Genomic DNA, 12,587 nt, shown 5'->3' with positions numbered 1-12,587 from the left:
AAACAAATTTGGTAAATGAACTCCCTGATTTATATACATGTGCTTCTTTGCAGCCACTACGCTGTACGTCTTCCTAAATAACAATAAACAAGTCTCCATTCCGCTAGAATTTTCTAATGCATAAACCATCATAACAAAAAAAGCAGAACTTGAAGGACCTTTAATGGTTACAGCAAGATCCCTTCTATGGGTCCAGACTATGGACGCCTCTATGACATCACAGCTCCAGCTGAGAGCCCACTGCATAGTTTACGCCTGGAGTCAATATTAGTGTTCTGCTCATAGCCATGTGTGCACATGAATGGAGCCAAGGCACATGCTGATGAGGTTAGCCTCCATCCACTCCACAGAGCCAGTTGGGGTAAAGAACAAATCAGGGGAAACCCGATCGCCTCCTGGCCAATGGCATGCACTGCCTTTTATCAACAGACTGATGCTGTCTTTTGTCATTCTGATTTCCAGACAGTGGAGAGCATACGAGTCATGCGGGGTAACAGCATACAGGTGCAGTGAAGGCGGACGAACGTGACGCATACAGGCAACATGACAGAGGGCGGGGGCTGGGGGTGGGCTTACCGATGCGGTCGAGCCGGTCAATAGCCACGGTCTCAAAAGCCCTCCGCATCATGGGATATTCTTCCAGCACCTCGTTGAAGTGATCGACGGACAGCGAGAAAAGACGGCAGTAGGTGTCAGCACGCACACTGGCAGTGCGGCGCCCTTTAGTCAGCAAGCAGATCTCTGTGTGAGACACAACAGAAGCCATTATTATTACAACAGAAAAATCAATACGAACCGGGCCGCAACCGTATCCAAATTTAATTTGCAATATGCAGAGTTGTTTTACACTAAGTGTAGTACAGAAGTCCCTTTATCTACTGTTGAAGTTACTGTGCCTGCGCAACTGAGTCAAAGGTTTTGAATAACATCGTTCGATGCACTTGAAGGAATGTGAAGGGATTTAAACAGTGACTCTCAACCAGACAGGTATAATTTAAGTAAAACTGTGTACATGAACTAGCACTGAGTAATACGACAATAATGAAATAATCGGAACATGGTAAGATATAATATGAAACAATATGAAAGCAATATCATTTATATCTTTTTTGAGGAACCACAAATTTCAGTTGCATTCCTTATTCTTTAGAGAAGACAATAAAAACCACAAACATTGAAATCCACTGAAAAGATAGTGGAATACAAAATACCTTTATGTTATATACTGCAGCACATGGCTGCCACTCAGCATCCTGAACTAACTAGCAGTTAAATTGCTACTAGATAAATCACTAGAATCCCTCTTATGTGTACTGAGTGTCACGATCAGTGAGCGCAGGGTAATGCGCACGGGCAGGCAGACGGGCAGGAAGCAGGAAAGGCAGCCAAAATACAGGGCAAAAGGGGATTTAATCAAGGGATCGAGGAAACGCGGAGCAGGACACATCTACTGACGCTACAAACATCGACAAACATCAATGACGGACGATGAACTGAGGTAAGACAGGGACTGAAATAGACAAAACAAGGTACAGCTGGGTACGATCGGGGAAGCACACGTGGATAATCAGGGGGCGTGGCACACACGAGGATCGTACGAGCTGGGCGTGACACTGACACTGAGTATAACGACAGATTTTTTTTCTACATATGTATGTGTTATTTTTTCAGCCCTGCCTGCGCCCTTTGCCAAATAAAAATGTGGTTCAATGCCAGACTCGTGCCAAAATGTCCTGTCATTTGTCTTGATTCAAATCATATTCACAATACTTAAGTGAATTTTGTCTTGAGTATCAGACTTTTGAATCAGGGCATGTGTAATTGCATTTAAAAAAAAGGATTCAGGGACACATTCTGATTTAGGACATTCCATTCATGAAAATAATAAAAAAATAAATAAAACAAGTAAATTTCTGCAACATGAATACAGATTCCAGTCTTGGTCTTAATGCCTGTTGGAGGAAAAAGACACATTTCATATCTGAGACGTTCTCCAACATCTGCATGTAGGGTCCCAGAACTGTGGGACGCAGGCAGAATACCTAAATCACAATTGTAAAGGGAAGTATGTGAACAAAGAACAATTGGACAAAAGCTGATAAAGGTTAAAACATAACTAAACATATAATAAAACACAAAAACAAAATACTGAACTATTCAAATAAGATTTAATAAAGTTTAAAATTGCTGTAACTATTTTTGTGATGATTTTTAATCATTGGTTAGAGATGGCAGCTCTTTATGATTGATGAAATTGATTGGAAAATTAGGTATACTGTTTAAATATACAGTATTTCCATTTCAAATTGTTTCTGAATAACTTAGTGCACTAAATATGCTCCATACATTGCATACAAGCAGGCTGAAAAATAATGCATCCCTTTCTTTATATATTATTAAGAGAGACGCTTCATATACCTCCAAAATAAGATCCATCTGTTAGCTTAATCTCTTTATTGTGTTTAGTAATGACGCTGGCAACCCCGTGCTGGATGAAGTACATCTTCTTCCCCACAGTGCCCTCACGAATTATGTAGTCATTGGGCTGGAACACTTCAAACTTCAATTTACTCAGCATGCTCGTCACGAAGTTTGGGTCAGCGTTGGCAAACAGCGGCATTGTAGCTACAAGCTTCCGGCAGTTGAAGTTCACAATTTCCTGCAAGGAAAAACAAAGGTCACGCACGGAATTAGTTAAAAACACAAACACAAAACATGTAAACAATACATCTTTTAGATCAGGGGTGGGGAACCTGAGCCATGGAGGGTTGGTGTGGGTGCGGGTCTTCGGGATGACCTCTAAATCAGCCAATCACAGTGACTCCCCAGGACTGGAGCTGAGAACCACCGCCGCACTATTGGACGATTGAAAGGTCATCCCAAAAAGCCACACCCACACCGGCACTCCATGGGAAAGCTCTCCACCCCTGCTTTAGAAGGTACAACGTTCAAGTATATATTCTACTAAATGATTAATTTCCATAAAGAGATTCCCTTTTGTAAACTCATCCCAAACACCAGACATTGGTGTCGTTTTGTCTGAATAAGAAAAGTAGCAGAAAATAAATGTGGCTCCTTACAGAATATAACAGGCACCTCAGCCACTGGCCGTATTCATTACATGTCAAAACCAGCTCAGATAATTAATAATCAATATTTAATATTTCTAACAATGATTAGTTAAATAACTCAATGATGTACTGAGTAGCCAATCAAAGTGCGCTAGTGGTTGAGTCAACAAATACATGGTTGTATTGGATGGGGTGACTCTAAGAGAGGTTTTGAAATGGTTACAGTACGCTGACACACTTTGAAAGACGTAATATTATAGTTTTACAACAACATGAAGATCAATGAAACATTTTTTGAGCCTAAGAGCTTTGCACAATACTGCATATGAGTGTATGTTTTAGTGTATTGGTTTGCATAAAGTGATTGAAACTGAATCAGGGAAATGTTTCAGATTTATGAAAGATCTGAACGAAGATCATAAAAGAATCCGCAAACATGTTTATGTTACGTTCATGTTTTTTCTCCATTATTCTGCTCCTCTTTATTTTTTTTTTTGGCTTTTTTCTGTCTTAATGATAATCTTCTTATTTCTGCTCTGTTCAGCGTTCAAGAATTGTTCTCTTATTTGATTAATAATTAAGTTTAATAGCATATTAAGTCTATCTCATTTTAAAATGTTTTGTCACGTGTGTGACTTGCACTCTGCCATACTTCTGATTATTAGGCTTCCTCCTTTGGCTTAATAATTATTAATCCAATTGTGTCAAATAGCTTGATTCTCCCAGGGTCATTTTCTCAAAAATTCCATTACGCTCGGTGGAAAATCGATGGCCTTAAAAGGGCGTACGCATCTATAAATGAAAAACTAATAAAACATTATTTGCGTGGAAATTTCGGGAACTGCTGCTAACCGAAGAAAACCACTCTTTAAGAAGCTTTGACTCGGATTGATAGAGTACTGATTGATTTTCAATAACCATACAGCTGGGTGCAATAATGAACAGTAATAGTTTCAGCGGTTTTTGTTGCATTATTGTTATCAATGAACAAATATGGCTCCAAGCAGACTACTTATAACCAATGCTATTTAATAACTACTCAACCTATTCAATGATTTGCCCCCTCACCATAGTCAGAGAATGTCTGAAGTATATCCCAGGATGCACTGGGAAGAAGACAACATGCATCCAAGCGTGGATGCCAAGCTATCTGGGGGTAGACACCTATACACCATAAGGACAGTTTAGAGACGTCACTTAAACCGAGGCCGTGGAAGAAACCCGGATTCCCAAAGGTAATCCACATAAACAAAGGGAAAAGATGCAGATTCTGCACAAACACATACAACACTCATCCCTTAACTGCTTATGGTATAAATAAATAGGCACTGTCTAATCAACAGGTCCTCCAAAACAAACTAAACAAAAGCAACTCCAGAGAGTACAACTCCAACTCCAGAGAGTGCAAAAAGCCAAAGCCGTCAAAGCAAAATGCCACTTCACAGAGCTGGCTTGAATATTTGCATCAGAGGACATGTATTAGAGCAGGATAAGCTTTCAGTGGGGACCATACATTAACATAGAAGACGACGGTCTATATTTCTCCCAAAAAGTCATAACAGCCTTGGTGAGAAAAACAGCAGTTTTAGCTGATCCTTCTCACCTGTCTTTTGTCTTGACAATTTCCATGCCAGAAACTGTTTTTTCAGAGGTTACTAGGCAAGAGAAAAGAGCTGTATGGACTCCTTTAAAGGGACAGTCTGCAAAAGCGCTAACAGCATCATCTGACTAAATGGTATATTATCCACCCCATGGGTCTTAACTGGGATAAGTGGCTGGATGATGTATGGATGGATTTTTCCATTATGGAAAAAACAACAAAATAACTCTCCCATAACTTTGCAAATAGTATCGTTTAACTACCATCTTCAAGGAAGCATTTCTATTTCAGCGAGATTTTTTTCTTTTCCCTGATTTGCTCTCTACTAAATTATCCAATTTGTCATTGCACACGGACATAATTTCTCATGCAAATAAAAGCAAATCAGACTCATTGCACGAGGGCGCGGAAGAGGAAGTGATTTGTATATGTGGTGTCATCTGCCACCTTTTGAGTTTTGCTTACATGTACAATTATATTATTTGCTGGAAAACCACGGGGCATCATTATTATACACACAGCTGGGAGGCTGAAATGGATATGACTCAAACTATGCCTTATATAACAATTTTATATAACTGGTTTAATTCCTTGCATCATTAACTCTTAAAACTATGCTATCAGATATGCTACAATCATTGTTTTCATCATTCAATCCACATTCATTTTTTAAAGAGCTTTGTATCTGATTTATTAGCCTAGATTAATTGTATTTTTATACTTATTTCTCATGTTACATATTACATAGATAGATAGATAGACAGACAGACAGACAGACAGGCAGGCAGGCAGGCAGACAGACAGACAGACGGATAGATAGATAGATAGATAGATAGATAGATAGATAGATAGATAGATAGATAGATAGATAGACAGACAGACAGGCAGGCAGGCAGGCAGGCAGACGGATAGATAGATAGATAGATAGTTAGACAGACAGACAGGCAGGCAGGCAGACAGACAGACAGACAGACAGATAGATGGATGGATGGACGGACGGACGGACAGAAAGATAGATAGATAGATAGATAGATAGATAGATAGATAGATAGATAGATAGATAGATAGATAGATAGATAGATTTTAGCTATATATCTATTTACGTATTCATTCATGCGTTGATTTAATCTAATTTAATCATTGTTCATGCCCTTTCTCAAGGCTCCCTTTACTGCATCATCAGTGCCCTATTCAACCTTTGCATGCTGAGCCTCAATGGGGAAAAGTAAATGAATGTTAGTCCCCATCACTCTTTTTTGTCCCTTGCATCATTAGCTGTTTAATTTACCGAAACCGAGACCGATGACTTGTGCTACACAAAGGGCTCTTCATGAACAGAAACCATTTCTAATTGGTCACTGTGCTGGAGAGACCGATGATAGCATTAGTTCCTTTCCTGCATTGCAGTAAGTCATGATTAAATGTGCATCTGCTGTGTAATGTGGATTTCCAACATATATTTTATGAAACATAAAGACAATGCATGGATTTATGGAAGTTATTTGTTAATTACTACTGTATGTGTTTTCCTAAACTTCAAAATGAAATATAAACATGACTGTCAATAAATCAGTTCAGGCACTGAATTATAAATTTCAGTGTACTGGAAAAACATGAGAAACTGTGGCACTTTTCACAGTGTTTGTATATCACATGCAGTACTTTCTTCTCAATTAATAGCTATGTACTAAAAAGCAATAGTAAAATTATATATTAAATACTTCCGATTTAATACAACTGGACAGGTTAAATCATAATCAAGTAAAATAAAAATAGACAATCATTCATGCAAATAATAAAATAGCAAAACTGATTTTTGTTTATGCAGTGACAATCTCAATGACAAGAGATACTGGTGAACACAAATTTTTGTTGTTTTTCTTTAAAATATAATGAAGTTCAGTTAACATTATTTGCATTAAACATTAAAGAGGCACCAAATGGATTTTATATTCGATAAACAGAAGACGACGGTCTATATTTCTCCCAAAAAGTCATAACAGCCTAATACTCAGTATTAGGAGCGCATCGTTCCACCAGATTCTAGCCAGAAAACAGCAGGTTGTGTTTTAATACCGCAGGTCAGACATACTTAATAAACTCGCCTATCACTGGTCTCTGATTACTGCCTCTAATTAAGTCAAGTGACTCTGTTTCTAAGAGCTGCTTGAGTCCTGCTCCCTAGGTGGAATTTAACGCTTTGTTCTTCCGTTGTTCCCCTTAAGCAGATAATGAGCTTTTCTCAGCGAACTCTTTTCCCACCACAGACATCGCTCAGGGAGGGGAGGCCTCCTGGCTCTGCGGGTACCTCTGCTGTCTCACACCTCCAGGACTGGGGCTCTGAATCTCATTTCTACTCAATGTGCAAAGTTTCCTCAGGGTTCCCTGGTTTATTATGCCATTAGGCAAACTGATATCTTTGAATTACCCATAGTATGTATGCGCCCCTGCAATGGACTGGCATCACACTCAGTGTTTACAGATACACACACAGGTTTGTAATTATATCTTTGTGGAGACTCTCCATTCATTTCTATGGGGAAAACTCTAATCCCAACCTGACGACCATAACCCCTACCCAGACCTAACCAAACCAAACAAAATACAAGTCTTTTGGTATGTTTAGTTTTTTGATTGCCGTTACATATTTCTATAAAACTGAATTTCCCATTGTGGGGACCAAAAATGGTTTGTATCCGATTGAGGGGATACTTGGTCCCCACAATGTAATGTATATCTGAGCCACACACATAAACAGTACTGTGTAGAACCTACGTCAAGGTAGACGAGTTCAGAGGCCATTTTGCGCACCACTGTCATATTGAGCTGTTGCTTTTGCACTTCCGGCCTTCCTGTTAGCTTTAACAAGTCTGGCCGTTCCCCTCTGACCTCCCTCATTAACAAGATGTTTGTTTCCCACAGAACTGCCAGTGGCCGGATGTTTTTTTTTTCATTGTTTATTCTCTGGAAATGCTAAACAGTGAGAGATGCTGAAACCACCTCGTCTGTCAGCGACAACCACAGCACATTCGAAATCACTTAGATCAAGCATCAGAGCCGTTCTGATGCTCAGATAAACAGTGACTGAACCTCTTGACCCCGGCTATATGTATTCAGTTACAGTGGCATGATTTTCTGTTTGGCGGAGCAAGGTGTCCCAAGCAGACAAGCCATTGAGTGTATGTGTATAGAAAGCATTCTGGTTTGCATTTCTTATACCATAATGGCTAAGTAGGTACGTACAAATAGAAACACTCATTAATGCCATTCAAAGGGAAGGTGACCATCGGAAACAGGGAGGCCTGTCACAGAAGACAAAGGTTTCCATGATAATTAGTCTCAATTGTCACTCATACCGGGAAATTGACTTATTACTGTTTCATGATTTGTTTCATTTAAAAGCCAGTTTCAGGTTAGACACATGTAACCATTTTGTTCTTCACTGACTACATTGTTTCTTCCACCCCCCCCATGCTTTTATGTATTGTATATAACCCCCCCCCCCCCCATGCTTTTATGTATTGTATATAACCCCCCCCCCCCCCCCCCCGTGTTTGTTTGGAATTCCGAATGAAAGGTTTCGCAAAGTCACTCTACCTCTTTCAGTGGATCATTCAGCTCACTTAAAATATTATCTTCATCAAAGATCTTGCCCTGGTACCGGTGCTCATAGTAATCGTGTATCTTCTGTCGCATATCTGCAGGTAGCTTGTGGAAGGACATGTACTGCTCCACTTGCTTGTACTGTAGAGGAAAGAGAGAACAGACTGTTTAATTACTATAACGAACTGAATGAATCATCTAAGATAAAGATAATGCATACAAGTAATACTGTCTACTTGAATTACACTGATTGAAAATGTTATTGTTGTACAATGTACACATATGCAACTACAATGTCATTATCTTCAACAAACTGATTATGACAATGACAACCACTGCCTGAAACGTAGATTTGGCATACAAAATCTCCCTGGAAAGTATTTTTTGCATTCAAATAATGGGTTAATAAAAGTCCTTTGTCTTAAATGTTGCTATTTTTGATGTACGATCTTTATCCACATTGGTCATGATAACCCTGTGATGGAAACTGATCTGATAACAAGTGATAAGAATATGATTCAGGAAACAGTGGCAGGTTTTATTTTAATTCATCGCTTGAGCATCCTCTGGCATGTATTAACAGTGCGTTTTGCATTCATCCACCTTAAAACCACTTGCCCAGCACTGGGACCCTGGGGCCTGGGGCCTGGAGCCTATCGCAAGCAGCACAGCGCAGAGGTGCCACCCGCATGGAATGCAGATTCACTTAACTGTCTGTTTTTGGGTTGTGGGAGGAGACCAAAGTGCCCAGAGGAAAGTGGGGCACCTCGAAAGCTGGGGGTGTAAATCCCTCCTCTGGGGGGTGTAGAGATTGCGTGTTTTCCCCGTCCTACATGGGTTTCCCCCAGGTTGGTAAACTGCTCGCAGTGTATGATTCAGCATAGTAGGCTGTGCCATATCATCCCATCCAGGGTGTCCCCTGCCTTTACAGGAAGTGCTTAGGAAGAGGATACATACCTACATGACAATAACTTGTCGTGACTTCAATTTAGCTCGAATTCTACAACAATCCCAGGAACCCTGCCATCCTTCAACCTGATTTCTCTCTCTTTTTTTAAGACTTTGAAGAATAGTTCACACTAACTGGAGCATCAGTAGGTGTAGCAGTCGCCGCATAAACTGCATATGTGCTATTCCCTGCCTTGCCTGTAGGAGGCGAAAATGGTTCCTCAGCTGACTTCATTTCCCCTACTGTCAATCAATAGATAGAATTTAGGCCCTCAACCACATAGTGCTTTCAGTGCCTTAACTGCATGGGTCAGTCAGATATTCCAGAAACTTTTTTATTTTAATACATACATAAGTCATTCCCCTCAAAGAGCATGACATGGCATAAATAAAAAAGCAAATGCAATTTAGAATATGCATGAATGAATATTAATTCAGTCTTTGAAAGTGACTTGCTAAGATGCCGTCTTGATAATTTGCATATGGGACATATTTGAATCACTGTTGGCCTCAGCCTGAGCAGCTGTCATGAATCCAGCACGTCTCTGGAACGCATCTATGATGGTTTCAGAGATGCTTCTGTTGCAGCTGTGGAGATGATTTCAGCAGGGGATTAAAACTACAGATTCAGTGCTTTTCTGATGCTGAAGAAGCCACCAAACATTCGATGGGCACACGGGAAGGATCTTGTCTGTGTTACGTAAAGGCTCTTCTGGTGTGTCATGCCTAATTAAAATGTACAAGGTTAATCAGCTTTAACATAAGGCAGAATTACAGACAATCTTGCCTTATTCGTAAAAAGCTTAATAGTTCAGATTTTCATGCCAAACTGAAATATGGCAAGTAATTGATTGTTATCTACTAAGCAAACAGTTATAAAACGTCTTATTGCTTTTAAAGAACCTACACGACGGACCTCAGTGCTAAAACAGTATATGATGGCAATTATTGTAAATCTAGCTATAAAACTCCCTCACCAAAACTGCAAAGCATTTAATGGATGCTGCCCAGAATCTGTTTCACGCAAAGGGAAGGAATGTCAATTTAATATCTTCTCTTCGGTATACCCTAAATTAAGCCGATAACATCACTTGTCACAGACATTTTCAGGTATAAAATAATCAACAATAGCTCTGCCTAGATAATGCTGTAAGTAAAAAGCAGCAAAACAGATATTATTTACGTCAAATACTATCTGAAAATCTTTCACACACTGTGGGGTGTGAGAACAATACATCTAAAAACAAGTACGTAAGGTACAAACAAGTGCGCCAGGTACAAACAAGTACGCTAGGTACAAACAACATGCAAGGTACAAACAAGTACGCAAGGTACAAACAACACGCAAGGTACAAACAAGTACGCAAGGTACAAACAACATGCAAGGTACAAACAAGTATGCAAGGTACAAACAAGTACATAAGGTACAAACAAGTACATAAGGTACAAACAATATGCAAGGTACAAACAAGTATGCAAGGTACAAACAACATGCAAGGTACAAACAAGTACGCAAGGTACAAACAACATGAAAGGTACAAGTAAGTACGCAAGGTACAAACAACATGAAAGGTACAAACAAGTATGCAAGGTACAAACAACATGCAAGGTACAAACAAGTACGCAAGGTACAAACAACATGAAAGGTACAAGTAAGTACGCAAGGTACAAACAACATGAAAGGTACAAGTAAGTACGCAAGGCACAAACAACATGAAAGGTTTACCTTCTCTTGATACTGCCTTCGAGACGAGTCCAGGGACTGGATGAGGGCGGTGGCATGGCCGACAAACATGGCGTAGCAGGTGGCACCCACAATCATGCTCAGCATGGTGATCCACAGGTCAGACATGCTTACAGGCGCGCGGGCTCCATAGCCAATGCAGAGCATGTGGCTCATCGCTTTAAAGAGGGCGTATGAGTACTGCTTCCCCCAGGAGTCATTCTGGAAGAGAGACAGAAGTAGAGGCAGGAGGTTATCGGATGCAACCTCCGAGACGAGGCTTTTTGATGGATCACCGCACCACCCAAAAAACATCCTGCCAACATGCCCTTCAAGCTTGAGAGGTTTCTGTCCATGAAGTAAATTTTTTTTATTTATTGATTTTGCTGGCACATACAAAGCAATTAATGGTTGTAAACCTTGATAAACGACACCACTAACATTCATTCATTTTAGACAGCAGATTCATAGCTTTCCCCTGGTCACGTGGATTTTGTAGTGGACAGAAACAAAATGGCTTGGGTGATTGTACCCTGAGGTGGTGATTTCAGGTCCAGAGAGTACAAATCCCTACCAGGATTTTGCTTCACCCACCCAGTTGAGTATAAAGAGTCACAGTCGCAGACTACTCAACTGTTTGGTCGAAACAAAATCTTGATCTGGATTTGTACTCTGTAGGCCTGACATCTCTCCCTTTGCTTGTGCCTGCGTGATTTTTGTCATTATACATTTGTTCATCTTATATCTATTACATGGGATGCCTGGGATAGAAAAAATAGATCAAACACAGTTGTTAATCTTATCTCACCTAATGTGAATGCATGTCTAAATATATAGATAAAAAGTAGGCAAATAATACATTTACAAAAACACTTACACAGTTTGTCAGTGTACAATACTGGGTTACCTAAGGTTCTACATATAAAATACTTCCTGGTACTAAAGAATAACATCTGATAGATTTGTTCCATAATAGTGTCTCCTTTTCATAAGCTAATTATCAATATTGCTATTATTTTCACAGTTTGCATAATAATGATGAGATATTAGCAGGCTGATTGTCCTGTTTTTTCTTCACTAAAAGTTAGTGTAGTAATACTAATAATAATAAAATTCAATACCAAACCATAATAACTGGCTCTGCAGACAATAAACTAGAAAGCCGTTGCCTTCTGTCTGTGATGATAAAGGTAAACAGGCTGTGTGTAACTTTTCTCTTGCTCAGCGGCCATCAGCCAGGTGCAACTAACAATCGGAGTTGAATTGCTATTTTCTCTGTTTCCTTCATTAAAAACGTAGCAATACGTTACCTATTACCGGACTTCACAGCAGCCATTCATTCTAGTTGATAGAGGTTCAGTCTTTTCAGCCACACCCTATACATTTTCTTTTTGGTTTGGATAATACAGTATTTCCCAATGTGGGAGGGAGCAAAAACATGGACTGCTGCAGGTCCCCAAGGACCGGACTGGGAGACACTGGCATAATAGACCAGTTATAGTACTTATCTGCTTGAATTGGCACAGAACCAGTCTATTAGGACCCGGGCTTGAGCACCTGTCAAAGCCTTTCAATCACAGGCACTGCTGACTCTTATTGCACTTCACACAAACCTCAGACATGCAGGCATGCACACAAAAAA

At 39.9% G+C, this 12,587-nt stretch overlaps 1 protein-coding gene across 3 annotated transcripts in view; it reads right to left on the bottom strand.

The window, feature by feature from the left end:
* LOC125746523 (potassium/sodium hyperpolarization-activated cyclic nucleotide-gated channel 1) overlaps positions 1-12,587 on the bottom strand; it is a 62,661-nt gene that overhangs the window by 13,265 nt on the left and 36,809 nt on the right. For all 3 annotated transcript variants that reach the window (XM_049020589.1, XM_049020591.1, XM_049020590.1), the window contains exons 4-7: positions 10,949-11,167; positions 8,269-8,415; positions 2,419-2,659; positions 577-741 (exon numbers count right to left, since the gene is read on the bottom strand). In XM_049020589.1, the coding sequence (XP_048876546.1) occupies positions 577-741; positions 2,419-2,659; positions 8,269-8,415; positions 10,949-11,167 (772 nt within the window). The remainder of the gene's footprint in view (positions 1-576; positions 742-2,418; positions 2,660-8,268; positions 8,416-10,948; positions 11,168-12,587) is intronic.

Source organism: Brienomyrus brachyistius, chromosome 7 (assembly GCF_023856365.1).
Source record: "Brienomyrus brachyistius isolate T26 chromosome 7, BBRACH_0.4, whole genome shotgun sequence".
Classification (NCBI taxonomy): domain Eukaryota; kingdom Metazoa; phylum Chordata; class Actinopteri; order Osteoglossiformes; family Mormyridae; genus Brienomyrus; species Brienomyrus brachyistius.
This window is presented reverse-complemented; position numbering and strand designations above follow the sequence as displayed.